Genomic DNA, 27,948 nt, shown 5'->3' with positions numbered 1-27,948 from the left:
CTCTGTAACCTTTTATCACATTTAAATTTGTTGGCCTTTTGATTTCAGCATGTCTCCTTTTTCCACCCAAAACCTTTCAACAGGGAAATAAGAAATAACACATAGCCCAGCACCATTAACTTGCATGCTCATACAAAAATCTTAATGGCAACATCATCTGCTTTGCTTCAGTTAGGATCAGCACCTCTGACTGTCTCACATTCCCTGCATTTAGGAATTTACTTTGTCTTAATGCTGCCGAGGTCGCTGTGAAGGGTTTGATGAAGCTGGGGTATGTATTGGTTGGAGATGTCACAAAAGACTTAGGGAATGTTGGAGTGTGTTATTGACAGCGTTGTAGGCAATATGAAGGTCAAGAAGAATCCACAAGTCTTTCCCCTTACAGTTTGGGGTTAGAGGAGTGTGTCTTATGCAACTGTACCTGACTAAAAGGCATTTGTGTTTGCTCCAAGCGTAGTTTTTCATAGGACTTTGGCATGTGTCAGTGCATAGCTCCCCTCAGTCAGGGAGAAAGGGAGCTGCACCCACCTGGGAATCAGAGGAGGAAACTGCACTGCTGAAATGGCTCCTAGCTATGTCACCCCTTCTGAACCTATGAACACATCAATATACGATGAGTGCCAGCTTAGCCAACACCAGGGATTGAACCGATAAGCTCCAGCACTAAAAGCATGAGTCTTTGCAGCTTGTACTCAACTTAAAAATAGTCCAACTCTCCTCCTCTGTGGTCTGGAACAGGGGGACCATCGTGTACACAGTGACCAGGGGGTTGCACAAGCAAATGACTGAAATATGAAAACCATGGAGTGAATCACCAGAAAACATAATTGGGAAGTCATGTGAATGTTTTTCACTGTGTAGATCACACAACCATCCCTTTTCCCACATAGATCAACAGCAGCTTGAATCCTTTCACTTCAGATCCCTAGCTTCGACCCTGAGTCGCGTTGTAGACCAGACGCTGGAGGAGGATTTTACTCACACCGCCCCAGTGGGTTACACCAGGAGCTCTCAAGCTTTTTCTTTGAGGCCCCCCTCCCTCCCAACATGCAATAAAAATGTCATACCCATCCATGCCACAACTGTTTTTCAATAGGTTAAAAGCGAGGGCTGCTGTTAGGGGGTAGCAAGCAGGGCTTCACACCACAGGGGCCCCGCAAGTTAAGTTGCTTAGGCTTCAGCCTGGGGTGGAAGGGCTTGGGCTTCAGCTTTCTGCCCTGGGCCCCAGTGAGTCTAATGCTGGCCCTGCTCTCTAGTTTATTTTGGTGGATCCCCTGAAGCCCCAAACTGGCATAGTCATTCTTGAAGGCAGTGCAATGCAGCAGAGGAGATGGGGGGTTTTCCTGTTAGACACTAGGGTTCTTTGCCACAGTGACCTTGCACAAGTTCTCCGCTAATTTGAGAAGGAGGGGGAAAGCAGTGTTCTGCAGTTCTTCCCTGTCTTCTACACGGCAGGTTATTGCTTTACTAATTTGCATGGGAATTTAAAACAGCACTAAAAGATTAGATTTGAACTCCTGCTCTCCACTTTCCTGGCTTAGGAAACTTTTCCTTAGGCTACAGGGATTGTTGGTGAAGGAGTTAGAGTCGGTCTGTCTTAAATTAGACTTCGGCAGGTTTAACTTGGTGCATGTTTTCCATCAGGGAGAAGTTATACAATGCTCCATCAACAAATACTCCCACAGTATAACTGATATCTAGGCATCCTCACATGAGCAGCAGCAATATGACCAAAGGCCAGGCCCAGACGTGTTTTAGGTTTGTTGCAAGAGGCATACAATGAAAAAATGAGACAATCCACACAAAAAATTGGTTATTTTTGAATTATTCTCATTATCAATATATTTTTCAAAAACCACCATGAGTGCTGTTAGAATTGCTGAAAGTTTGCATTCTGCTTTGGGTTTTGCTCTTTCAATGAGATTTTTACACTTTAAAGGTTTAAAGCACCTGTTAACACTGGGTTAGAGTTCAGTTTTAAACATACCACCTCTCTCATGTCCATATATGAATACAAAGAGCATGGCACAAGTTCTGCATCCACTCTCCTTTGTGGCACAGGGCACACAGCTCACACATACCATTACCAACCAGGGAAACATGGCTCAGATGCTCCAGAGGCAGAGGGAACATCCAAGGAAACTGCCTGGGTATAAGTAGTACATTCTGTGGGTAGCACAAGACACATTTGACACAACATTCAGGCATGCTGCTGCTGCAGCATGCGCACCCAACACCCCTCCTCCTGCTGATACATCACCTTTTGCTACACTCTCCGCACATGCACAAGAAAGCAAGTCAACTTCAACTGTTGCAGCAGCCAAGTGTCTGGGAGCTGATGGTCTAGTTTGAAGGGTCTTTCACAACAGATTCCTCAAGGGGAAAGAGTTCATTTTTGGGCACGGAGAGCAGGGAAAAGATGCTGGAATTCAATGGTTGGGTTCTGCCACTCTCCGAATTTACTGCAGGCACCAGCATGGAATCCATTGCTGCTAAAGTTATTCAAGTGCCTGGACGTGCCAGGTGAATTTCTAACATAGTTTTATCAAAATGAGATTTTTGTCTGAGCCTGTAAAATGCAGGGCTTCAGGGCAGCTGCATAACAAATACCGTGCAAAGAGGAACACAAACACCAGGATACCGGGAGCTTAGAAAACTGCCTTTATTCTATTAGTAGTTGGAAAAAAGAAATAATACAGAAGAGTTTAGTTGGCTGCAGATCAGCAAGAAGTTCACAGATGGGAGTTTGGCCACCAGGTGGTAACCAAGCAATACATAAAGAACTTGCATTTTTATAGCCTTGAGCTGAGTCCAGCAGGTTAACTTAAAGCTTCTGAAATGTTCAGTTGCCTTGAGTGTGAACAGGTTGCCTTTCCCTGGCTCCTAAGGCAGGTGCTGGAAGATCACAGAAAAAACCCTCTTCCTGGGTGCAGAGATTAGAATTTATACCGTACAAATGGGCCAGACACTTACAAACAAACAGGGAGGTGGGAGAGGAATCAGCTGCTTTCAACGGGACTTTATTTTCAAATAAACTTTCTTAAAAACAAAACAAACCCAGAACACCTTATGCAGGGATTACAAGTAACAGTATTAGGAAATCCAATTATACAAAAAATACTACATTGTGGCTGGGGCATATAGATTTATTTTTGGTACCATACATTTAAGTGGCACTAATTACATGGTAACTAAAAGGTAACCAACATGAAACTACAGGACTGTCACTTTTCATAGCTTGATGGGACTCTTATTTCAGGGCGGTCACAATTTCAAACTATTGTTTTACACCCTACGAAGCCATGAAAAATGAAATCTCCCTAAAATGTGAAAGCACTGGCATTATTCTGGACTCCACATACAGCCATGTAGCTCTTGTACCCCATTTGAATGGGACACTAGTTATAAAGTAGTTACAGCCCAATTCTCAGTGTTACCAGCTTTTCCCTCTTTCTAGAAAGAAGCAAGAAGTTGGAGAATTGTCTTCAATTAGCGCCTGGCACATCCTGCATGTGCAGACATTTGTTAAAGGAATGTTGACGTTACTTGTGTGCACAGATGAATTTGATGCAGACTGTAATAAAAATCATAGTTGGCTTCTAAATATTGATAGCAAGATGATTTCATTTTTAAATCTCTTAAGTAAATTATTATAGATAAATGAAAAAAGGCCAGTAATCATACACTAAGATTAATAAACAGCACTTCAAAATTAATCAAGTGCAGGGTGCTGCCTGGGCCATCTTCCCTTGGCCATGCTTTACAAGAGAAGGCAGCCAGATTTTTTCTTGCCACGCCGGGCTTGCAAAGCAGCTCTAGTGGCCATTTCAAAAACCTCCCTCACGCCGTCTTTGGTCTTTGCAGAGCACTCCATGTACCCGAATGCACCAATGCGGTTTGCCATGTCTCTGCCTTCTTCAGGTTTGACTGGCTCCTGTGCAATACAATAGTAAAAACAAATTAGTAGGGTCCAACAATGTACCTGAATAGATCATTCCTTTCATTGCCTTCCAGGTTTGCCAGAAATGCAAAATACACACTCTGTTTAGATCCCATCTCAAATCTAAAATGCTAGTTTATTCTTAATTAAACTGGGTTTTAATCCAGAAAATAATGTTAAAATTTTTTTTTCCTTCCCACAGGTTGTAACATATCAACACCTCACATTACTGAAGAATTTTTAAAATCTCATTTACCTCATCACTTCATTTATTTACACTTTGGACAATGAAAATGATAGCCCAGTTTAGATCAGTCAGTGTCAATTATTTATAGTCCATTTATTCAGGGTTCAATTCTCATGCCACAGTATAAAAGCGTCAATATTTGTGTTGCAAACGCTTCAGAGGAATATATGTTACCAAACAAACTGTTGCCATTGGCATTTTAAAAGTCATGGAACCAATGACAATGATACTTGGGAAGTAAAAGCAATTTTACAAGTCATTACCATAGCAGTACCAATGCCCACAACATTTACAAAAATTGCCTTGTCACTTTTTGTTTAAAAGAAACTTTATGCCAGGACAGTCAAGTTTGCCTATTTGGGCAGGGTATTCTCATGCTGAAGGATGACTACTTTTTACTAGACCTGGTATGCTGCTGTTGGGGATTATTTCAAAATGAACCACATTTTGTCTTTACTCATGAACAAACCAAAGCAAGGCTGTTTGAGTTGTTAATATTTAAAACCATGTCCAGTGCAATGGTTTCTTTGTGGGAGAGTATACTCTGAATACTGGATAAATGGTATCTTACATGGTAATTTAAGCATCTATTTTGTTGCATATGTGCTTGGTGTGTTGATTTTGCCTCATCACTGAACTCCCAACTCTTCTAGAACTACTCCTCCAATTTGGGGCATTCATCTACCAATAGTCTAACTGATGAGAGAGAAATTCTTCATTTCTTTGAGAATGACCTTTTCTGCTAGGAAGCCCCAAGGTTAGGAAAGCATTATATAGTGCCTCTGACAAAATCCTTCATAAGAGGCTACTAAAGAAAATATCCAACTGCAACTGAGCATCGTTTGGCTCTTCAACGTCTGTATTTAACAACCTAGTTCTGATTTAAACTATGCAACCATAACATTTAACAGATTTTGTGTTTATTTTTCATCTAAAAGAGGTTTTCAATTTTTTGTCCTGAATAACTGTCATTTCCAGCCTGTTCTCTATGATCTATATTGCTCTGAACATTTTCCAATTTCAATATAAGCCCCACTTAGCTATTTCCCACAGATCATCACCTTGTTCCTGATACTTCATTGCAGGGCTGAGTCAAAACACACCCAGGGTGACCTGCTCTAGATCAGCTTAGCAAGAAACAGGAGCACAGAGAAGAGGGGTGGAGGAGACGGAATGCGATAAAGGAATCTAACTTCTTCCTCTATGAAGAGACAAGTAGCTTTGTTCCAGGATGTGGTGCTGTGGGGATGGTGTCCAGGGAAAGCTGCCAATCAGTGCAGACACTGAGTTAATGTGCTCGTTAGCCATATTACAAAAAAACTTATGTTTTACTGTAAGAAGGGCAGAAAGAAACTTGCCTGCTTCATTTTGGCCAGCTCCCGTCGTGTGTGCTCATCATTTCTTAAGTCCTTCTTGTTTCCTACCAGTATGATAGGCACATTGGGGCAGAAATGTTTCACCTCTGGGGTCCACTTCTCTGGGATGTTTTCTGGAGGGAGGAGGAGAAAAAAAAAGCAGAAGTGTCTTGTGATCCACATACAAGGCTAAAGAAAAAAGTGTTTGCGGCAGTTTTCTTTTTAAGATCATATCTGCTTTCTGACTGAAACTATCCTACTTTATCCCATGACATTTCATTCAGCTTCTGGTGAGATGTAAGCCACTAAACATCACATTTCCTCCCTCCTGTTGCAACTATGACCAAATACACAAACATTCTAAAGCCAGGGCCTGTCTGTGATCTTCCCAAATTCCTGTTTGAAGTTGTCTCTGATTTCCATCTTTCTGGTCACTAGCATGTCCATTTCTCCAAGCCCCATTCATATCCAGAAAGTCAGGATCTATACTCTGCATGGCCACAAGGCGTTAAATAATCATCTCTCTGAGACCAAACCTACCCACAAGTTTTAGACTTTTGGTGCACATGAAGGTAAGACTGGTGATCAGTGTTGAGACTGTCCAAATGAAACAGATGATATTTCACGATTGCTGTATGACTTGACAGGTGTTCAGCCACCCGGAGGGAATGGTCTGACAAAATGTTTGAATTGTTGACTGCACAAGCTTTGAGAGAATAAGATTCCAACACCACAGCAGAGGAAATTCCTACACCAAACCCACAAGTGTAGCTCAAACAAACATATCCCACCATGGTCTCCAGAGCATAACCCATACATGCTCAAGGAGAATTTAGTCTCCTTTGCCACAACTATCAAGGAAATGCTATTCCGCATAAGCAACCCCAATAGCAGGTAGAGCAATCCTTTCATAAACTTGTTCAACTGCACTGTGAGTGAAGGCTAGGAAACCTGTGCATTAGAGCATGGGAAGTAGAGATGGCATCACATCCACCTCAACAAAACTCACACATAGCTTAACAGCCAGGCATTTGTGAGAAAACCCCTGGCACACAGAAAGGCCAAATAGCAGGCTACAGTGTTAGGAGCAAAGCTCTTACCTTACACAAACCCGGTATATTAAATGAGACAGACAGATGAAAGTAGTATCTTTCAAGACTGTCCCATCAAGCTTGCTGTTTTAGCTCAGTGCAACTAATGGGCAGCTCCACAGACAGAAGGGAGAGTGCCTCAAATGTTTCCTCTAATTTTTTTCCATCCATGTGCAGAATGAATTTTGCTTTGTGCACCAATATTGAGGTAATATGCAGATGTGTGCCACCAGTAGAAACTAAAAACCTAGCTATAATATATGTTTTAAAAAAGTTACCATACGGATAATTACTCCAACCAGGACAGGTTAGGCATTTTTAGAACTCACTACTCAAAAGAATTACATTTACGAGTAAGAGAGAAACAAAAAATATGAAATGCACAGACCAGTCAAAAAATTCAAACAGCAGCACTCTGAAAGAATAAAATTACAGAGAATATGTGCGCATTGCAGGAAATACCAAGTAGTAACAATAACAATAATACAAGTACGTATTGGGAGGTGGGTGAGAGAGACACAGTATGAGAGCGAGACAGACACATGCTGCCCCTTTAAGTAAGTCAGCATTCACTAGTCTGAAGGCTGCTTGTTCAGACACAGCACCACCGCCAGCTCCATCCCACTTCTGAGCCCTCTCATGTCCCCCCCCACCCCTGCGGAGATGTGGTACCTGGGTGGGCGGGGGATATCCTGACATCAGCTCCCCCCACTCTGCACAGCAAGCAGGAGGCTGCCGGGAGCAGAAGGCCAGAGGCTCCAAGGCAGAGGGCAGGAGGGGGTGGGGTGGGGTGGGGGAAGGGCACCTGACATGCACAGTACTTGATTGACTCTTGTGCGTCTGCGCAGGTGCACAAACTTAGAGGGAACGCTGCTCTAGACCACCTCTGGGAACCAGAGGGAATTGGACATTCTTTTATACTGTCTCTCAGTGAGCTGATACAACAATTCAACTGGGCCTGGATGTCACTGTCAACATTTTGATAGCTGGCAGACCTCATCTACAACATGGCCAAGGATCCTCCAAATAGGATGGAGCTAGGCTGTTCTCAGTGGTGGCAGATGACAGAACAAGCAGCAATGGTCTCAAGTTGCAGTGGGGGAGGTCTAGGTTGGATATTAGGAAACACTGGTAATAGCTCACCTTAAGTGATCATTCTGGTTACAGTGTGTACGGTAACACCCACTGTTTCATGTTCTCTATGTATATAAATCTCCCCACTGTATTTTCCACTGAATTCATCCAATGAAGTGAGCTGTAGCTCACGAAAGCTTATGCTCAAACAAGTACTCCTTTTCTTTTTGCGAATACAGACTAACACGGCTGCTACTCTGAAAACTTTCACTAGGAGGATAGTGAAGCACTGGAATGGGTTACCAAGGGAGGTGGTGGAATCTCCATCCTTAGAGGGTTTTTAAGGCCTGGCTTGACAAAGCCCTGGCTGGGATGGTTTAGTTGGAGTTGGTCCTGCTTTGAGTAGGGGATTGGACTAGATGACCTCCTGAGGTCTCTTCCAACCCTAACCTTCTATGCCAATAAACTCCAGAGAATGGTGTCTATTCTTGTGTGAATCAAAGGAGTTCCAGCCTAGTGCTTTTTCTCCTTGGCCACCATCACTGCCCAAGATCTCAGGCTCAGGCAAGTACACAGCATTCAAAAATATTGCTCAGGGACTAGATACAGACTGGCTGTCACTTCCAACATGGGAGGAACTGAACTGAGGCCCTCAAATGCTGATCCTGACACTCCTGTCTGAGCTGGGGAGAGTTTCACACACGCAAAGGATGGTACCCCTTGGTCTCTGGCACTAAAACAGAGCTCACTGTTGCTGGAGAGGAACCTCCTGGTCATCTCAGTCCCTGGCACCAAGGGCTTCTTATCAACTTGGGATAACTACCCACTCTGGAACTGGACCTCAGAAAGTCCCCTTCCAAGCTTAGAACAAGAAGCTAGTTGCAGCAGGAAGTTGGTAGATCAGATGGACTCCAGGATAAGATATGCAAAAAGAAAAGGAGTACTTGTGGCACCTTAGAGACTAACAAATTTATTAGAGCATAAGCTTTCGTGAGCTACAGCTCACTTCATCGGATGCATTTGGTGGATAAAACAGAGGAGAGATTTATATATATACACACACACACACACACACACACACACACACACACACACACACACACCCCCCGACCGAGAGAACATGAAACAATGGGTTTATCATACACACTGTAAGGAGAGTGATCACTTAAGATAAGCCATCACCAGCAGCAGGGGGGGGAAAAAGGAGGAAAACCTTTCATGGTGACAAGCAAGGTAGGCTAATTCCAGCAGTTAACAAGAATACCAGAGGAACAGTGGGGGGTGGGGTGGGAGGGAGAAATACCATGGGGAAATAGTTTTACTTTGTGTAATGACTCATCCATTCCCAGTCTCTATTCAAGCCTAAGTTAATTGTATCCAGTTTGCAAATTAATTCCAATTCAGCAGTCTCTCGTTGGAGTCTGTTTTTGAAGCTTTTTTGTTGAAGGATCGCCACTCTTAGGTCTGTAATCCAGTGACCAGAGAGATTGAAGTGTTCTCCAACTGGTTTTTGAATGTTATAATTCTTGACGTCTGGTTTGTGTCCATTCATTCTTTTATGTAGAGACTGTCCAGTTTGGCCAATGTACATGGCAGAGGGGCATTGCTGGCACATGATGGCATATATCACATTGGTAGATGCGCAGGTGAACGAGCCTCTGATAGTGTGGCTGATGTGATTAGGCCCTATGATGGTATCCCCTGAATAGATATGTGGACAGAGTTGGCAACGGGCTTTGTTGCAAGGATAGGTTCCTGGGTTAGTGGTTCTGTTGTGTGGTGTGTGGTTGCTGGTGAGTATTTGCTTCAGATTGGGGGGCTGTCTGTAAGCAAGGACTGGTCTGTCTCCCAAGATCTGTGAGAGTGATGGGTCGTATGGTTTCAGTAGATGATGGTCTATTGTTATTCGTATTACAGTAGCACCTAGATGCCTTGAGACTGGGGCCCTGTTATCCTGGGCACTGTACAGACCTAAATTAGCAGTCCCTGCCCAGACTATCTGACAATCCTAATAGAAATAACAGAAGGGAAACAGAGGCATATAGAGCTAAAGAAATTTTCCCAAGGTCACACAAAAGATCAGTGGCAGAGAGTATGCAAGAGAACCAGGTCTCAAGTCCCAGTCCAGTGCCTTATCCATTGGACTAAATCCCAGCTTGCAGTCTGCCCAGGAAGTGCTAGGATGAGAGTCAGGTCACTGAGGAAACTCCAGCTCAGATCTCATGGTCCATCCACGAGCAGCTCTTTGCAGCTGACAGTGATGGACCCCTCTCAGCCCAGACTCAGTCTACCTCAGCAGTTCTCAAATTTCATTGCACCATAACCCCCTTCTGACAACAAAGATTACTACAGGACCCCAGTGCCTTGTATAAACACTAGCATAGTTAGTATATTTGAAATCAAAATACATTACAAGGCCGCATCTACAAAAAATAGCCACTAAATATTTCTATTCACAATCCACTCAAGACAATCTTTATACCCAGCAGTAAAAAATAAATATGCACCTAATGAGAGAGGTGAGCTTGTATTGATGAATACAGAGGCTTGAAGCAGGGCTCTGTGTGGATGAGGTAAAGATGGAAGCCCTGTATTTGTTTTTCAGTAAAGTCAGTAATGAAAACCCAGCTTCACACAGGTAGGTAGACGAAAATGACACGAGTGCTTTCAAAGCTGCAGATGACAACTCTGGATATTCTTCACACACAGCAATCCAGAAGTTAGCAAAGGGTTGTTCAGAAAATCTCAGCATTAATGGATCTTCCCTGTGATGAGACGTTGATGTTTCTTTCACTAAAAAGAGACAACAGCACCTGCAGTTGCTTCTGCATTAAAAGGATTTCTAATCCATGCCTATTTTCTGATCCTTTACAGGGAAGTACTCCTGAAGCTGCAGTTTAAGGCTTTCCAGGTGGCTGATAATGGTTTGCAAGTCACATTTTGGCTAGGCATTTTCATCGAAAAAGTTATCTGCTAAAAAGCACCCTTCAAAACTGCCACAGTCCACACAAGCATACCAAAAGGAAAGTTTCTTGAATCAACTTTCGATTTTGTCAGTGAGAAAAGGCAGAAGCATCTCGTACTTGAAGTGAGGTACTGGCATTCAAAAAGGTCTGCTAGATAAGTTAGCAAAGCAAGCCACTTAGTATCTGTAAAGTTTTCCGCCAGTAGGGAATCTTTGTCTGAATGAAAAATTCTCACTTCCTCTCTGAGCTCAAACAAACGATTGAGAAACTTTTCCCAAGACAGCCACCCGAGTGCTGCGTGGTAAAGTAACTGATGGTGCTCAGCTCTCAGCTCAAACAAAACTCCAAACAGACATACACGTGTTGAGCTACTTTTGATGAAGTTGACTGCGCGGACAATTTAAATCAAGAACTTGTTCAAGAATGGGTGGCATTTTTTTTTGCAACTAGGACTTGCCAGTGAGTCCAAACTGCTTGTGGTGCAACAGCCTGCACTCGAGTGACTATCTCACTGTTTTTTTTCCAGTCTCTGCACAAGCACAGTCCCTGCAAATTCCTACATAGCATGGTTATTCCAAGCCAGAATCAGAGACAAAAGCATCCAAAAGTGCAAAGAGCTGTTCTCCGGTAGCATTCTGTGGTAATGGCTGGTAGAACAGAAATTCCTCTTGGAGTTTTTCCATCATTCTCAAATTTTATATAGGTCAGTATCTGAACAGCATCAGACACATCCATCGTTTTGTCAAGCTGAATGGCAAAAAAGGACTTTGCTTGATTTTGGCAATCACATGTTCAGTCACATCATTTGCCTTATGTGAATACACCTTGCAATAGTGTCAGGGGAATTGGGGCAAGTTGAGTTGGTAGGGTAGGGGAACCACCGTTCTGTATACAGTGCTATAAAATCCCTCCTGGCCAGATGCAACATCCTGTTACCTGTAAAGGGTTAAGAAGCTCAGCTAACCTGGCTGGTCCCTGACCCAAAGGACCAATAACGGAACAAGATACTTTCAAATTTGGGGGGGGGAGGGGAGGGGGAGAGGCTTTTGTTTGTTTGCATGTTTGTTCTCTCTTGGGACAGAGAGGCCAGACAGAAATCCATCTTCTCCAACCCATCCTAATCCAAGTCTCCAATATTGCAACCAGTATAGGTAAACCAGCAAGGTGGATTAGTTTATCTTTTGTTTTATGTGAATTTTCCCTGTGGTAAGAGGGAGGTTTATTCCTGTTTTCTGTAACTTTAAGGTTTTGCCCAGAGGGGGGATCTTCTGTGTTTTGAATCTGAATACCCTGTAAAGTATTTTCCATCCTGATTTTACAGAGGTTATTCTTTTACCCTTTTTTTTTTTTTTAAATAAAATCCTTCTTTTAAAAGAACCTGACTGATTTTTCCATTGTTCCAAGATCCAGGGGTTTAGGTCTTTGATGATTTTGTAACCAATTGGTTAGGATATTATTCTCAAGCCTCCCCAGGAAAGGGGGTGTGTAGGACTTGGAGATGTCTTCCCGCAAAATATCCCCCCAAGTGCTCTCTTTCCCTGTTCTTTGTTTAAGACACTTAAACAAGTGGCAGCATACTGTTCAAAGACAAGGCAAAGTTGTACCTTGGGGAAGTTTTTAACCTAAGCTGGTACGAATAAGCTTAGGGGGTCTTTCATGCAGATCCCCACATCTGTACCCTAGAGTTCAGAGTGGGGAAGGAATCCTGACATGGTGGCAGAGTGGTGGGACCATTTTGAACCAGGGATCATTTTGAACCAAAAGCACAGAGGGTTTTTTTAAAACCTGAAGTGGTGTTTTTTTTGTTTTTTTTTTTTTTTTTTTGTTGTTTTTTTGTTTTAAAGCCGAGAGCAGCTAGAGGGTTTTCTGTCTATTTGTCCGGAGACAGAGATGTTTGTAAAAAAACAAACAAACAAAAAAAAAACAAAAACAAAAACCTAAGGGATTTTTCTTTTTTGAGCTGGAATTTTCTCTACCTAAAGGCAAGGTAGTTAACCTCCTGCAGGGAAATTCACAAGTTTGTTTCTTTGTTTGTTTTTCCCCAACTCTCGGGTATAGCTAGAGTTAAACACAAGAAAACAGGAAAATGACTACCAGAGAAGCAGCTAATAAACTAGAGCTGGCTAGATTCAAAGCTGAAGAGAAACAAAAAGAGCATGATAGACAGATGGCCTTAAGGTGCTTGGAGATGGAGGCAGGAAAAGCCAGAGTGGAAGCAGAGGAAGCAGCTCACAAGAGAGCTATGGATGGTAGTGGAGTCAGTTTACGTTCCAAAGCCCATTTGGAACCGTGTGTCCTAAATAAACTCAGGGCCTTGGAAGCACTATTGGTACTAGAAGAGCCTGAAGCCTCAGCAGTACCCAGCCCAGGACCCGAGGGTTCAGAAATGGGTGAAATCTGCCGAGACTGAGATCTTTTTGAGACAAGCTCGTTGTGGGGAGAACTGGAACTCCTGGTCTTACAGGAGTTCCCAGTACCATCTGACATCTTTTCTTTTGAAGATCTGGGTGAAAGTGGTGCTGAGTAGACAAAGCACTATGCTCACTTGCAGGCTGATGTACAGGGGTTCCACTGACCTGGATCCAGGGCAGGAAGAAGACAGCACTCCATCATGAGGAGTTCAAGTTTTATCTCCTGTTTTTCCTACCCTTGCTCTTAAGGGCTGCACAAAAATTGCAATTCTCAGGGATGTGCATTTCTTCTGAGCAGTGACTGCACTTGGAATGTCCATTTTTAACGGGGATAGCGTCCTAGCAAGTGAGGCAATATTTGGTCATCCTGGCATACCCCCACAATGGAGGAAAAGGGCTCCTACGGGGTTTGTGAGGGAAATAAAGACCCTCAAAAATAAATGAAATAAAAATGGAAAACTACACTAATTAAAATATGAGGAGTCTGGTGACACCTTAAAGACTAATAGATTTATTTGGGCATAAACTTTCGTGGGTAAAAACCCCACTTCTTCAGATACATGTAGTGAATTACAGATGCAGGCATAAATATACTGACACATGAAGAGAAGGGAGTTACCTTACAAAAAACATGGCTACCCCTCTGATACTAAATAAACTAAACTTCAATAAAAGGCTAAACTAGAAATAAAAATGGCAAATTTAACCAAAACAGTAAAGTAGGCATGCTAGATGTTCCGTCTCAGTTGGAGGCGATTGAGAAGGCATTGAGGGCAGTTTGCCTGCACAACCCTATATATCCTCAGCAGGAAGCACAAGGAGATGTAGGGCGCATGCATTGGTTGAATGGGCACTGCTACTGAAAGTCTCTGATCAAAGGCAAATGGGGTGCACATGCACCGGAAGTGGAGCACCCACAGGGACACTACTTGAAGAACAAAGATTCATTACACAAAATATTGAAGCTACCATTGCAATGTACATAAAAATGTGGTTAGTAGAAACCAGAATTACCACTCAATATTAAACCATGGATAAATGAATTAAAGACTCCACAATACAGTCTACTAGAGATACAGGAAACATGGTTTGGATTCAAGTTTTACTTACCTAAACTATCAGGACTATCAATTGAAAAACACATAAGTATAACATCGGTGTCTGGATATGACAGAGGCCTAAGTCGATCATAATCTTCTTGTCCTGCAGTATCCCACAGGGCCAACTCAACCTACGGAAAAGAATTAAGGCAGTTAGCCAAAATCATGAAGGGGAAATCTGATTCAAGTGTGAGTAGTCCAAGCAAACTAGAGAGAGTGGATTTCAGTGAACATGACTCAACAGGAAGGAACACAGTGTACTCCACTTTCAGAAATGGAAAATGAGTTGTCGTCTATTCCCTGTGTCCAAAAAGCAATTTAACACATTGACAAGATTTTCCATTATATCAGTGGTCATCCCTACACTTCTGAAGAGTGGGAGCTACCAGAAAGAAAAGCAAGATGGATCAACTGAAGGGATATAATAGCCTAAATATAGTTCTCTGAGGCTGGGAAACTACTCTGTAAACGATCTAAGAGATCACATTTTCAGTAAAACAGAACTATACATGCACTTGCTTTTCAGGAACTTGGACAGATTAAAAAATTCACCCCACACCCCAACTAAGAGAAAAATGTCACAGAGCCACTCATTTCTGTGTAAAAAGAAAAGGAGTACTTGTGGCACCTTAGAGACTAACAAATTTATTAGAGCATAAGCTTTCGTGAGCTACAGCTCACTTCATCAGATGCATTTGGTGAAAAAACACTGAATTTAGCCGTATAGAGTGGAAATCTTTTTCCACCAAATGCATCCGATGAAGTGAGCTGTAGCTCACGAAAGCTTATGCCCTAATAAATTTGTTAGTCTCTAAGGTGCCACAAGTACTCCTTTTCTTTTTGCGAATACAAACTAACACAGCTGCTACTCTGAAACCTGTCATTTCTGTGTAGTTTTACTGAACTTCCACCATGATAGTGGAAACTTAAACCCGCAATTTGATCTTTCTTGTGTGCAACACCCATTATTGCTAAGGGATGAATAAATGAGGTCATCTTTTAAGATCTCAATTTGGGGCAGAGCTAGGAGAACTACAGCACAGACTTTTTTTGGGGAAAAAAGAACTAGAAAACTACCAGCAATACTAAGTACCTACAATAATAAATTTTTAAAAACTGCAAATATTAAATGGATGAACCCAACACACACAAAAAAAAACCATTGAGAAACTTTCCAAGCAGCTCTGGTTAAGTGAGACAGGCAGCAACTGGACTCCAAACATCAATATGCTTGAATGCCAAGCAACTGTCAATTGTTTAACTTATGAAAACAACAGCTCAAATGCTACTCTCAATTATAGGGTGCATCTGCCATAACAGAGGGCAGAACTGTGCTCAAAATAAGAAGTTACTTACCAGTAACTTGTTCTGTGCCACCTTTGTGCATTCACATTTGTGGGAGCAGGCTCCTGGTGGTGAACACCCGGAACCCTCTTCTAATGCAGTGTCTGCGGGGTGTGTGTGTGCGCATGTGCGTGCACGCATGCATACAAGTGCCTTTGTGTGGTGCTGAAGGGGCTGCTCTAGTCTATATAACAGTGTATCCCCTTTTGCCACCTCAGTTCCTTCTCTCCTTTGAGGGCATCTGTGCATTCCCACTTGTGGGACATTAGTGAGTAGTGTTCCCTGTGACGTTCCCTCTGGTATTATCTGGACCAATAATCTAGTTGGTCACTCCAAACCCTGCCTCTGGGAGCCAGCCTTACTTTGTTCTGCTGTGAGAACCTCCACTCCTGGGTTGTTCACACACAGCCTCTGGCATGTAAGCTGCTCCTTGGATTGTGCAACCGAATGACACTAGCCAATATCTCCGGTCCCAGACACAACCCTAGGAACCTCCATCTTGCAGTGTCCAGTTATGCCCGCTGGATGATGCAAGCTTATATGAGTTTGTCAATTTAACGAAGAAATTCATCTGTACCAGGCTTGTTATCTCAAGGGGAGTTTCTGACATGCTTCAAACCAAACGCACTGCTTGAGGTAGAAAAAAAAAAACCAAAATCCACATTTATTAACTGCAAATATAAATTTTAAAGTGATTATAAGTCAAAGCATAACAAGTCAGATTTGGTCAAATGAAATAAAAGCAAAATGCATTCTAAGCTGATCTTAACACTCAGAATGCCCTTACAAAATTAAAAAGAAAAGGAGTACTTGTGGCACCTTAGAGACTAAAATTTATTAGACCATAAGCTTTCGTGAGCTACAGCTCACTTCATTGGATGCATTTGGTGGAAAAAACTTTTTCCATGAAGATCATGGCAAACATCTTTCCCTTTTATCATGTTCTTTCTTCCCTCTTGGCTTTGCGCCCCCCTTCAGAGTCAGGTGAGCATTACTTCATCGCAATCCCAAACTGGCGAAAAAAGAGGGAGATAACTCACTGGAGAGTTCAACAGATCCTTTTGTTACTCTATAGGCCAGCATCCTTTGTTCCTGTGAGGCTGGGCTTGTCCCATTCCTGTCCTGATGAGGTGTGAACTGCTTCTCTGCTCTTGGAGAGTTTTTGCCTGGGCTTATTTTAAGCCATGAGGATACATTTTCAGCCTCATAACTACACACAGTAATGTTATAGGTTATAATTTCATGTAACAACAATACTCAATGCATCATGAGCCTTCCAAAGATACCAGACATGACAAACTTTGCATTGGATACTACACAATCATTTTACAAGGATGAACATGAGGGTGCTAGGTGTTCCCCTGAGGTACAGAGTGTCACATTTCCTTAGGAAGAAGGCAGGCGAGGAGTGCTCTAATAAACGTGGACTGCAGCATTGTCCTACACAATTTCGCATTGCAGTTCAATTTCAAAAGAAAAATGCCTGGTTAAGGTATGCACTGAACTCCATGCTGCTCCTCTCTCTTTCTCCAACAAGTATGTGCCTGAAAGAAGCAATAGCTGTAGCAGTGGCTCCAGTAGAATTTCTTAAGACTGTAGATACTGGTACTTTAGTTATGATTTAACAATTCTATGCATCTCTTAATTCCCTGGGACAATCTGTCTAGAGGTAGATGCCAAGGGGAGTTTCCCTCATGAACTATTAACAGAGTTTGTCTTAATAGATTTTGTACTGTCTAGGTAAACCCAGGGAGTTCTTTTAACAGTGTGCAAGTGCGTTTCCCAGGGATGGGAATGGTGTTTTAGGAAGAAGACAACAAGGGAAATGTATTGATTGAGGTGCAAGTCAGATACCAGCGTAGGCCTTATCTACACTACCACGGTAAGTTGACTTAAGTTATGCTACCTCACTTACATGAATAAATGTAACTGAAGTTGACACAGCTTAGGTTAACTTACTGCGGTGTCTACCCAGTGCTGTGTCAATAGGAGACGCCGCCCACCTAATTTTAGGGTTGCCAGGCATCCAGTTTTCGACCGAAACATCTGGTCGAAAAGGGACCCTGGCAGCTCCGGTCAGCACCGCCGACCGGGCCATTAAAAGTCTGATCACCAGTGTTGCAGGTCTAAGACAGGCTAGTCCCTACCTGTCCTGGCACCATGCTGTGCCCTGGAAACAGCCAGCAGGTCCAGGTTCTAGGTGGGGGGCCATGGGGCTCCGTGTGCTGCGCCTGCCCCGAGCACCAGCTCCACACTCCCATTGGCCAGGAACCGTGGACAATGGGAGCTGCGGGGGCTGTTGGGGGGTGCCTGTGGGCAGGAGCTGGGGGGTGGCACCTGTGCGGGGGGAAGCGGCACATGGAGCCTCCTAGCCCCACCGCCTAGGAGTGGGACCTGCTGGCCACTTCTGGGGCGCAGTGTGGTGCCAGGACAGGCAGAGAGCTTACCTTAGCTCCACTGGGTAAGCTGCCTGAGGTAAGCCTGAACCCCAAGACTGAGCCCCCCAAACCCAGAGCCCCCTGCTGCACCCCAAAACCCTTGTCCCCAGGCCCACCCCAGAGCCTACACCCCCAGATGGAGTCCCCCCCACACCTCAATCCTCTACCCCAGCAGAGCCCCCTCCCACACCCTGAACCCCTCATCCCCAGTCCCACACCAGAGCCAGCATCCTCCAGCTAGAGCCCTCACCCCCTCCCACTCCCCAACCCAAGTGAAAGTGAGTGGGGGGGGGGAAGACAGCAAGCCACCGAGGGAGGGGGAATGTAGTGAGAAGGAGGTGGCAAGGATATTTGGTTTTGTGCAATTAGAAAGTTGGCAACCCTGTCTACTTGTTTTACTCTTCACAGGGAACTGGAGTACCAGAGTTGACAGGATATCACTCTGCCATTCGAAATAACGGGTCTTTGCCAGACCTACTAAATCGATGCCACTGCATTGATCGCAACAGCGCTGATCTACCGGTAAGTGGCCATCGCCTTAGGCATGATGGGACTTCATAACCATCTTTGAGCCATGGTGTAAGGTGGTGTAGGCCCTGGGCCTGGAGTACACTTACCCTCCTTGCAGAGGTGAAGGCAATAAGGAAAGCTGTATTTAGAAATAAGATGTTTTAAAGAAGCTGATCTAGGAAGTTCAAAAATGGGGGGGGGGGGGGGAAGGGAGAGGGGAGGAGAAAAGAGGAGGAATTAGTACACTATTTAAATCCCAAAAGGAAGGACACTCCTTGGTTGGGGGAAAAGCATCAGTCAAGCCTTTAGAAATCTGGAGACTGGGGTGGAGGGAAAAATTGGTCTGCCTCCGACATGGTGCTAATAGCAGAAATGGCTGCCAGGTGAACCTTAAGAAATGCACCCAACAGACCAGACCTTGGGTTACAAGATGCAATAAGAAAAGGAGGACTTGTGGCACCTTAGAGACTAACAAATTTATTAGAGCATAAGCTTTCGTGAGCTACAGCTCACTTCATTGGATGCACGAAAGCTTATGCTCTAATAAATTTGTTAGTCTCTAAGGTGCCACAAGTCCTCCTTTTCTTTTTGCGAATACAGACTAACACGGCTGCTACTCTGAAAGATGCAATAAGTAACCCAGATCTGCAAAAACCCCAACTTGGGATGGAGGCATAACCTTGTCATTGGTCCAGATGCAAAATCTTTTCATTTTTGTTTGTAGTATTTGAGAGTGGAGCTCTTTCTAGACATGAGAATGATGGATTGCAATTTAAGAACAGGTGTGGTCCACCCTAGTTAACCAGGCTGTCCTCCATGCTGTGAGATGTTGCATCTCAGGATTTGGCTGCAGTATTCTACACTGAGACAAGTGGTCTAGAGACAGAGACAAGCAGGTTAGGGGTGGTTACCTAGAGAGGTCCAGGAATTTGTGTAGCAGCATTGGGATGGTCACAGGTTAGGAAAAATCAAAGCAGACAGTCACTGTGATTCTAATGACCCCGGGTTCACAGGTGCAGGGGAGAGACAGGTCCCACTTCAGAAGAAATGTATCAGAGAGGTATTGCCTCTTCCTGCTCTGGTGCAGCAGAATTGACGCTTGGTATTTTGCCTTGATGTGAAATGGTATAATTTTTGGGTGGCCCCATTTGATAAAATTTTCTGACCACTGATATTTTTAGAGGCCATTCATATAGATTCAGCATCTTGCTGCTCAACAAGTCTGCTTGCACATTTTCTTTCCCCAACAGATATATGCCAACTAGATGGATCTGGTGCTTTGTACACCACATCTAGTGTCTTTGCTCTACTTAATGATGGAGAACCTGGCTGTGGTGTTGTCCATTATTAACCAATATCAGTTTCCCTAAGGACCCATCACACTGGCCTGAAAACACTGGTGTGGCATTTGGATTCTCAGGCATACCACAAGTCATGAACTTTGGGCACAACCAAGACTTCCATCGGGGATGAGGTGGAGGGGTCAGTGGCGAATGTGGATGTGAGAGCAGAAGTGATGGACTGTACACCCTACAAGATTTTTTTCTGGCCCCAACCAGGAAAGCTGTTGCAGGACTTCAGGAGTGATCACAAATTTCCTCTAAAAATAACGAGGCACCTTGTGGCACCTTAGAGACTAACACATTTATTTGGGCATAAGCTTTTGTGGGATATAACCCACTTCATCAGATGCAATCAGATGAAATGAGTTATATGCCACAAAAGCTTATGCCCAAATAAATGCGTTAGTCTGTATCAGTAAAAAAGAGGAGTGCTTGTGGCACCTTACAGACTAACACGGCTACCCCTCTGAAGTTTCCTCTGTAAACTGCATGGTTAGAATGTGGTGTTCTGTGACCCAATACTGCAGGGGTCTCATATGAAAGTGAGCTTGAGGGGGTCACATATGCTGAAGAGGCCATAGGGATTATAAGGCTCAAATGAACTGTGTCAGCTGGTTTGGCTGGGCACTGAGTGTGATCAGGGCTTGCTGGATCTTGAGGAACCTGTCCTCAGAGGAAAGCTCTGGCCTGGATTGAATCCAGGAATGCCCCAATAAGATGGATGGGTTGGACTGAATTTCTCATGGATGATTTGGGATACTAGAGAAGAGAACAAGTTGCATGTATATTCAAAATACTAGTTCTTGCTGTGGTTTTGCATTTATTAGTCAGTCATTCAGGTGCTGGTATACATAAACGCCCCTTCATCTGAGATGGGCGGCCAGCACTACTAGACATGAATAACCAGGGGCTTATGGACAGGCCAAAAGAGAAAATTTCTAACTGGATAGTTAATTCCCATGTAGAACACCTCAGGTATTTCATGTGGCTCTTCCTGATGAAACTTGAAAGTATCTAGAATCACGTAACATGTCTCCTTTAAATCAAGGGTTATGTACCAGTCTCCATGGGATAGAGATGAGATATGCTCTCTCTCAAGATGGGTATCCTGAACTTGAAGGTGTGTGAGTATACTTGTTCAGGTTCCTTCATACTAGGATGGATTTAAGATTACCTGCCTTCTTGGAAATCATGCAATAAGAATAGTATCCATTCCTTCTATATTCAAGTGGGATTTTATTCTCCCTTTGCAGGGAGGGATACCAGTTCATATAAGAAGATTCCCTCATGAGACTGGTCCCAAAAGAGGAAGGAAGAAGATAATAGTGTGGGGATGAAGCGCAGAACTGGATAGACTGCCCAGATTGGAGATTGGTGTCCAATACCCAATCAGCAAAAGTAAAGGATTAGCAACTACTATAGGAGGAAGAGACAAGTTCCAAAGAGAGGAGATGGGGTACAGAGATCTGAAGAAATGCTGTTAGAGTGGTATTTGTCTCTTGAAAGTACCCTCAAATCCACTGTTTTGAGGCAGATGCTACATGCTGCAAAGGGGTATGATGAGAAATCCTGGTACTGTATTACTGGAATTTCTCAGTATTTGGTTTGGCAGGTGGCTGGTATCATCTTTGGTGCTACAGATCATGAGGATAAGTTGGGATCTGTCTCTAGTCACAGAAAGCATGGCATGAGAACCTTCTTTAGAAGACACCTAGTGAATGAGCTATGGCTATGGTTGTCTTGATCTTTCCTAGGATCTAGTCCATTTGTCACTAAATAGGCAGTTTTTCTTGAAGGGCAGATCCTTGATTTTACTTAGACTACAGCATTAGCCCTGAATATCTAAACTAGGACACACGCACTCACAGAAATCTCCATTTTCCTGGCACTTGTATCTGTAGCATAATATGCTGCCTCCAAAGAATGCGGAGCCAACATCCAGCCCTCACTTGACCAGGATTCTGGCTGCTTCTTTTTGTTCTTTGGGGAGAGTCTCCAAAATGGGGTTCATTGTATCCCATATGGTATAGCTGTACCCCACCATTATGGGTTGGTAATTCACCACTCTGAGGCCCAGAGATTCCCAATCAATAGGACCTTCATCCAAAAGGATCCTTTTGTACTCATGTGGGCTGAATAAGCAGCTCTCAACATCTTTCCTGAGCAGCAGACACTACCAGGGAGTTGGCAAGCAAGTGCTTGGTGACCTTTGGAGGGGATAGGGCGTGGTAGTTGGATAGATGCCAAAGACCTGGTGCTGATAGCATTAGTGCTGGTGATGGCCATTGTTGCTGGAGTCAATGGAAACTCTTCTGGGGTTGTATACTATAGTGGCCTGGAAAGTGGAAATATTGCTTCATTCAACAAGGTCTTCATTGAATTCTGCATAGAGGACCACATTATTAACTGAAGCAAGCCTTGTATAAAGTCTTTTCAGGACCCCTATGCCTGTGGGGAAGTGAATGGTCCCGAGTCCCAGTGCAGAGGCTGCCAAAAGGGACTCTCCCATTCAAAAGGTGCTCCACGCCAACCTTGGAGTGAAATAAACCCAGCCAGAGGCTAGCTGAAGTTTTTGGGCTGGACGGGGAATAATGCATTGGAGAGGCTAGGATTCTAACTGGTGGGCCAGATCTCCGACTGGCAAGCATTGACAGCATTCAAGGGATCCTCAGTAGCAATATTCCTCAGGGCACAGGCACGAATGTATCTGGTGCTGGAAGATGGCTTTGCTGTTCTGGCTGATGTTGGGGGCTGTTCTTTTGCACAGGCTCTCTCACTGGGGACTTATGTTAGAACAGAAGGTGCCATTTGTTCTTTCTATGTCCTCCCTCCTCGATAATGTGCTTTCTCTTTCCTTTTACACTGGTGGCACTCCTTTTCTAAGGCAGAGATGGTCTGTACATGAGCATGGAGCAGAAATCTGCCTGAGCTGGAGAAGGGGTTCTGTGTAGTTGGTGCCACTGGCAGCATAACCAGCTTAGATTACTGAATGCCTGATGCAAGGAGGAAGCCTCCTGTGTTGGTGCCAGCTGAGGCTTGATGGTGTTGGCTGCAGCCACTGAGGCTGGAGTGATCCTGTGTCAAGACCTTTATGGTGGGTGGTTCTAGAGCGGAGAAAATAGTGTTCTTGGGTGACACAGGTAAAGGCCTCGGCACTGAATCTGGTTCTGTCTGGTCTAACTGCCAGAACAGGGCCCTATGTTGCATTTGGTTGAAGGCTTTAGGCAGCCAGGTGGGTCTGCAGCCCGAGATCTACCCCTGTTGGTTCCAGAAGTGAAAGTGCCATTTATCACACACTGAGATGGGTTGCCCAGGCACAGATGGCAACGTACATGCATATCAGATTGTGGTCTGGAAAGAGGCACACCTTTTGAAATCCCTTTTTGGGATCAGAGCCAGGCACATTTGCCCTTGCTTGGGAGAGCCTTAGGGCCCAGAGGTAAAAGCTCGGGAGGCATACTTAAAATTATTTTCCTGAGCTTCTTAATTAGACTATCCTTATTAGCTATTTATCAAAATTGTCTTAGTCAACCTGAACACCAGAGAGGGCCCCGCTCACTACTGATGGTGATGGAGAAGGAGCAGAGGAAGCTAGAGGATGCATTCTGTTTGATAGAGACGAGGGTGGCTGATGTCAGTGCTGCCAGAAGGCACTCGCATGCTAAACCCCAGACATTGTTTTGCATACTTACCCCAAAAGGTAACTCCCACAAGTGGAAATATACAGAGGCCCATGAAGAGGAACCATAATGTTTGCAAAATTATGACCAGTAGAACTGCTAAAATAGTGAACCAGCTAACCTATCCAGAAATGCTGCCACCCAGTCTCTTCTCTTCGCAAGATGACATGCTTACATTATTCCACCCACCACTGCCAGAAAAATAAGTTACTGCAACAAGATCATACCCTGGACAACTGCATTTTTTATAACCTTTTCAACTCAAAGAAGGGTGGTGGGATTTTGCTGACATTTAAAGAAAAGCCAGCTATAGGTACATCACCACTCATAAGACTTCTCCCCAAACGTGTTGCAAACATGTTTTAGGTCCTGTAAGGACATACATCTCTCTAGAGGTTTCACATACACAGGTGATGTTTAACTGTTGCAGAAATGTGTACCTACCTGCTTTCCATCCACTTCAATATCTGCTACATAATTTTCAAACACTGTGGGAACATATACTTCAGGGAACTGGTCTTTGCTAAATACAATCAGCAGACAGGTCTTTCCACAGGCACCATCACCCACTATAACCAGCTTTTTCCGAATGGCTGCCATAGCTAGAAAAAAAACAAAAAAACAAATGGGGCTTGACAAATATAACAGAAATGTTCGTCTATTATATAATACAGATGCTAGAAACTGAGTGACCGATTATCTCTATGTCCCCAATAAGCAAGATGTTTGAAAAGTGGTACACTTGTTTGTTAAGACTGTTGTGTATGGCATCAGTTTTGACCAATTCACCTTCCTCTTAAAACCTCACAACCCTAAGGACATATGCTGCATGGTGGGGCAAAGGACTACGTGGACTTGGAAGAGGGAGAAACAGAACCAGATGTGAAGTGGGGAATCAGGTATCTAGACCAGATAAACAAATCAAAATTATTGTTAGAACACAAGTGGATACATTTCTAATGTAGAAAATGGCTGAAAAACTAAGGAAAATGCTTGGAAACCTACTGCATCCAGAGGAACAGGACAATTCTCCTGGGATATCTGGTACCCAAGAACACATGTGATTGTCTGTTTCCCATAGTAAATCACAGGGTAAAGGAGGAGGGGAGATCAATAGTTTCATGCAGCAGTGCTTAGTAGTTCTTTGTGTGTCTTGTAGACTCAAGACAGGGGAAGCAAAAGAGCGCAAGTAGTATCCTCTGGCTCCTTTCTGAATCTTTTGCTTTCCCAAAGGAAGTTCCTCTTTGGGAATGCCAATCAATGTCTAAACAAATATTCTGTTAAACTGATGGCCAGAGCTGTACCCCTGCCATGCTGAGCCAACAGAATATGTATTTTTAACTACAAAGGTACCAGAGGCTTTCCACTCCTTCCCGACATCCAGGGCTACCCATGTAGATTGAGTACTTTCCTGATATGCAGGAAGAGAACTGATGGAATGATCACAATACAGTGGACAGATTCCTAAAGCAGTAAGCTCCATTAATATGCTACATGGGCTCTTGAAAGCAATCATCTCCTTGCACAGGCAGTTTCAAGGACACTCATCCCTGTAGTAGCAAGAGAGCCTGAGATATAAGCCCTTGTATTAGAGGCCTGGTATCAGGCAGGCCCTGCTTACAGAATCTGGCAAGTACAGGGCTGATATTGCAAACACACACATTCCTAAGAAGTGCTATGCACAAAACACACACACACACTTCCAAAGGGTGGTACCAGAACACCCCATACCAAGAATAGTATACAAACAGTCCCTAAAAGGTAACAGGAACACATTAACCCCTTTTAAAAGATAAGGTCAGGATGACCATACATAGTAGAGGTGTTTTGATCAAACCAACATGTACAAGGTAATGGGTGATAACTAGCCACATCAGGTGGCAGTAACTATGTCAGAGGCACTACTAACTTGTTTATATCAGGGTATAAAGACGTATCTCAGAGGGAGTATCTTTGTCCAGCTGAAGAGGAATAAAAAGTCCCACCATTCACTGAGCTGCGTCCATTGTCATGGGCATACATGTCTTAGTATCCTCGTAGTCTGCCAGGTACTATTACTGTGCTTCGTTGACAATAAACCTGGCTGGGCGCCTTTGCACCTTAACGGATCTTGTGGTCATTGGGTGGCTCACTCAAGATCTGCTGTGCTGGCTGTTTGTGCACAGCAGGGACAGCACACAGGGAGAACACACACACACCCAAAACACCTAACACTGGTGTCCCCAACTACTGATCTGGTAAATAAGCAAAGCTGTCCTCTGTAGGAATCATGATCTAACATGACAGAAAATCATAATAAAGCAAATTTTTAGTACAAATTTTAAATAAAAAAGGTAACTTGTTTATTTAAAAATGTTTAAGCCTTTTGTTTTTTATTTTTGGCAGAGCAGACCTTGAGTGAACCACCCAATGATCACAAGATCCGTTAAGGTGCGAAGGCGCCTGGCCAGGTTTTTTGGTTTGCTGCCAAAGATTTAAAGAAATTCAAACCACTGAACTAGTAGAAGTAACTGGCTAACCACTTGGAACCAAAGCTTTTTGAAGTATGACTAACAGTAGCCTCCTCTGCAGGTGCAGAGATGATATTCCTTTATTCCAGTTTATTCAACTAGTTCAGTTCAATGACTAGCTTGTTCACAGGTGAGATATCAACTGGGAGTTGAAAAAGAAAAGCTTATTTTCTTTTTCTAATCTATGCATAAAAATGAGGTGGGAGAGAAGGTAATCTACGAATTTGAAAAACTTGAAAGACAGATGACCAGAAACAATGAGTACAATTCACACTACATTAACAACTAAATTTAATACTTCCTTATATTTATTAAAACATGTTTTGCAGTTAAACCCTACATATATAAAACTACTTTAAATGTGCTGGATACTTTTTTATTAACTAAGGCCAACAAATCCTGAAGCAAAGCATCCAGAACGATGTCACCTAGGGCTTGCACTTTGAGGGGTTTTACAGGGACTGGGATAGAACATTCTGTGAAAAACAAACATTCTGTGAATTAAAAGACTGCTTTTTCTGGGGCTTTATATGGAACCTATTCATTTCTTAGAAAAGATTCTCTACAGCAATGGAGCATAACACGCTTACTTTTTTTTTCCATTTTTATAATGAATCACTCTCCCTCTCCCCTCTGCAATTACATAGGGTTCTTTTAAAATAAAGCTAGCTATGCAGCTTCAGCTAGTGGAGAGGAAACCCACATCAGGCTCACCCTGCACAGCATGAATCAGATGATTAGTTTCCATGGAAGAGATTGAATGACGACATTTCCTTAACTTCTAAAGACCTTGGATTGAGTTATCACACGAGCTTTAAGACACAGTTTGCTCAATAACTCCCTAAAGTCACAAGGGGATACAACAAAGTGGCTCCTGTTAGCTGAAAGGTTTCAGAGTAGCAGCCGTGTTAGTCTGTATTCGCAAAAAGAAAAAGGAATACTTGTGGCACCTTAGAGACTAACAAATTTATTTGAGCATAAGCTTTCGTGAGCTACAGCTCACTTCATCAGATGCATTAGATCATACACACTGTAAGGAGAATGATGACTTAAGATGAGCCATCACCAGCAGCGGGTTTGGGGGGGGGGGGGGAAGGAGGAAAACCTTTCATGGTGACAAGCAAGGTAGGCTATTTCCAGCTGTTAACAAGAACATCTGAGGAACAGTGGGGGGTGGGCTGGGGTGGGGGGAGAAATACCATGGGGAAATAGTTTTATAGTTTGTGTAATGACTCATCCATTCCCAGTCTCTATTCAAGCCTAAGTTAATTGTATCCAGTTTGCAAATTAATTCCAATTCAGCAGTCTCTCGTTGGAGTCTGTTTTTGAAGCTTTTTTGTTGAAGGATAGCCACTCTTAGGTCTGTAATCGAGTGACCGGAGAGACTGAAGTGTTCTCCAACTGGTTTTTGAAAGTTATAATTCTTGACGTCTGATTTGTGTCCATTTATTCTTTTACGTAGAGACTGTCCAGTTTGACCAATGTACGTGGCAGAGGGGCATTGCTGGCACATGATGGCATATATCACATTGGTAGATGCGCAGGTGAACGAGCCTCCGATAGTGTGGCTGATGTCATTAGGCCCTATGATGGTGTCCCCTGAATAGCTATGTGGACAGAGTTGGCAACGGGCTTTGTTGCGAGGATAGGTTCCTGGGTTAGTGGTTCTGTTGTGTGGTGTGTGGTTGCTGGTGAGTATTTGCTTCAGGTTGGGGGGCTGTCTGTAAGCAAGGACTGGCCTGTCTCCCAAGATCTGTGAGAGTGATGGGTCGTCCTTAAGGATAGGTTGTAGATCCTCGATGATGCATTGGAGAGGTTTTAGTTGGAGGCTGAAGGTGATGGCTAGTGGCGTTCTGTTGTTTTCTTTGTTGAGCCTGTCCTGTAGTAGGTGACCTCTGGGTACTCTTCTGGCTCTGTCCATCTGTTTCTTCACTTCAGC

General features: G+C 43.6%; 1 protein-coding gene across 3 annotated transcripts in view; it reads right to left on the bottom strand.

Annotated features, from left to right (window-relative positions):
* Positions 1-2,638: 2,638 nt before the first annotated feature.
* RHOA (ras homolog family member A) overlaps positions 2,639-27,948 on the bottom strand; it is a 63,324-nt gene continuing 38,014 nt past the window's right edge. For all 3 annotated transcript variants that reach the window (XM_038409700.2, XM_043518403.1, XM_043518404.1), the window contains 4 exons: positions 23,944-24,101; positions 14,195-14,315; positions 5,546-5,676; positions 2,639-3,934 (listed from right to left, as the gene is read on the bottom strand). In XM_038409700.2, the coding sequence (XP_038265628.1) occupies positions 3,761-3,934; positions 5,546-5,676; positions 14,195-14,315; positions 23,944-24,099 (582 nt within the window). In that variant the 5' untranslated portion in view covers positions 24,100-24,101 and the 3' untranslated portion in view covers positions 2,639-3,760. The remainder of the gene's footprint in view (positions 3,935-5,545; positions 5,677-14,194; positions 14,316-23,943; positions 24,102-27,948) is intronic.

The sequence above is a fragment of the Dermochelys coriacea genome, chromosome 7, assembly GCF_009764565.3.
Source record: "Dermochelys coriacea isolate rDerCor1 chromosome 7, rDerCor1.pri.v4, whole genome shotgun sequence".
Taxonomy (NCBI): domain Eukaryota; kingdom Metazoa; phylum Chordata; order Testudines; family Dermochelyidae; genus Dermochelys; species Dermochelys coriacea.
Note: the sequence above shows the minus strand (reverse complement) of the source record. Positions and strands in the feature narration are given on the sequence as shown.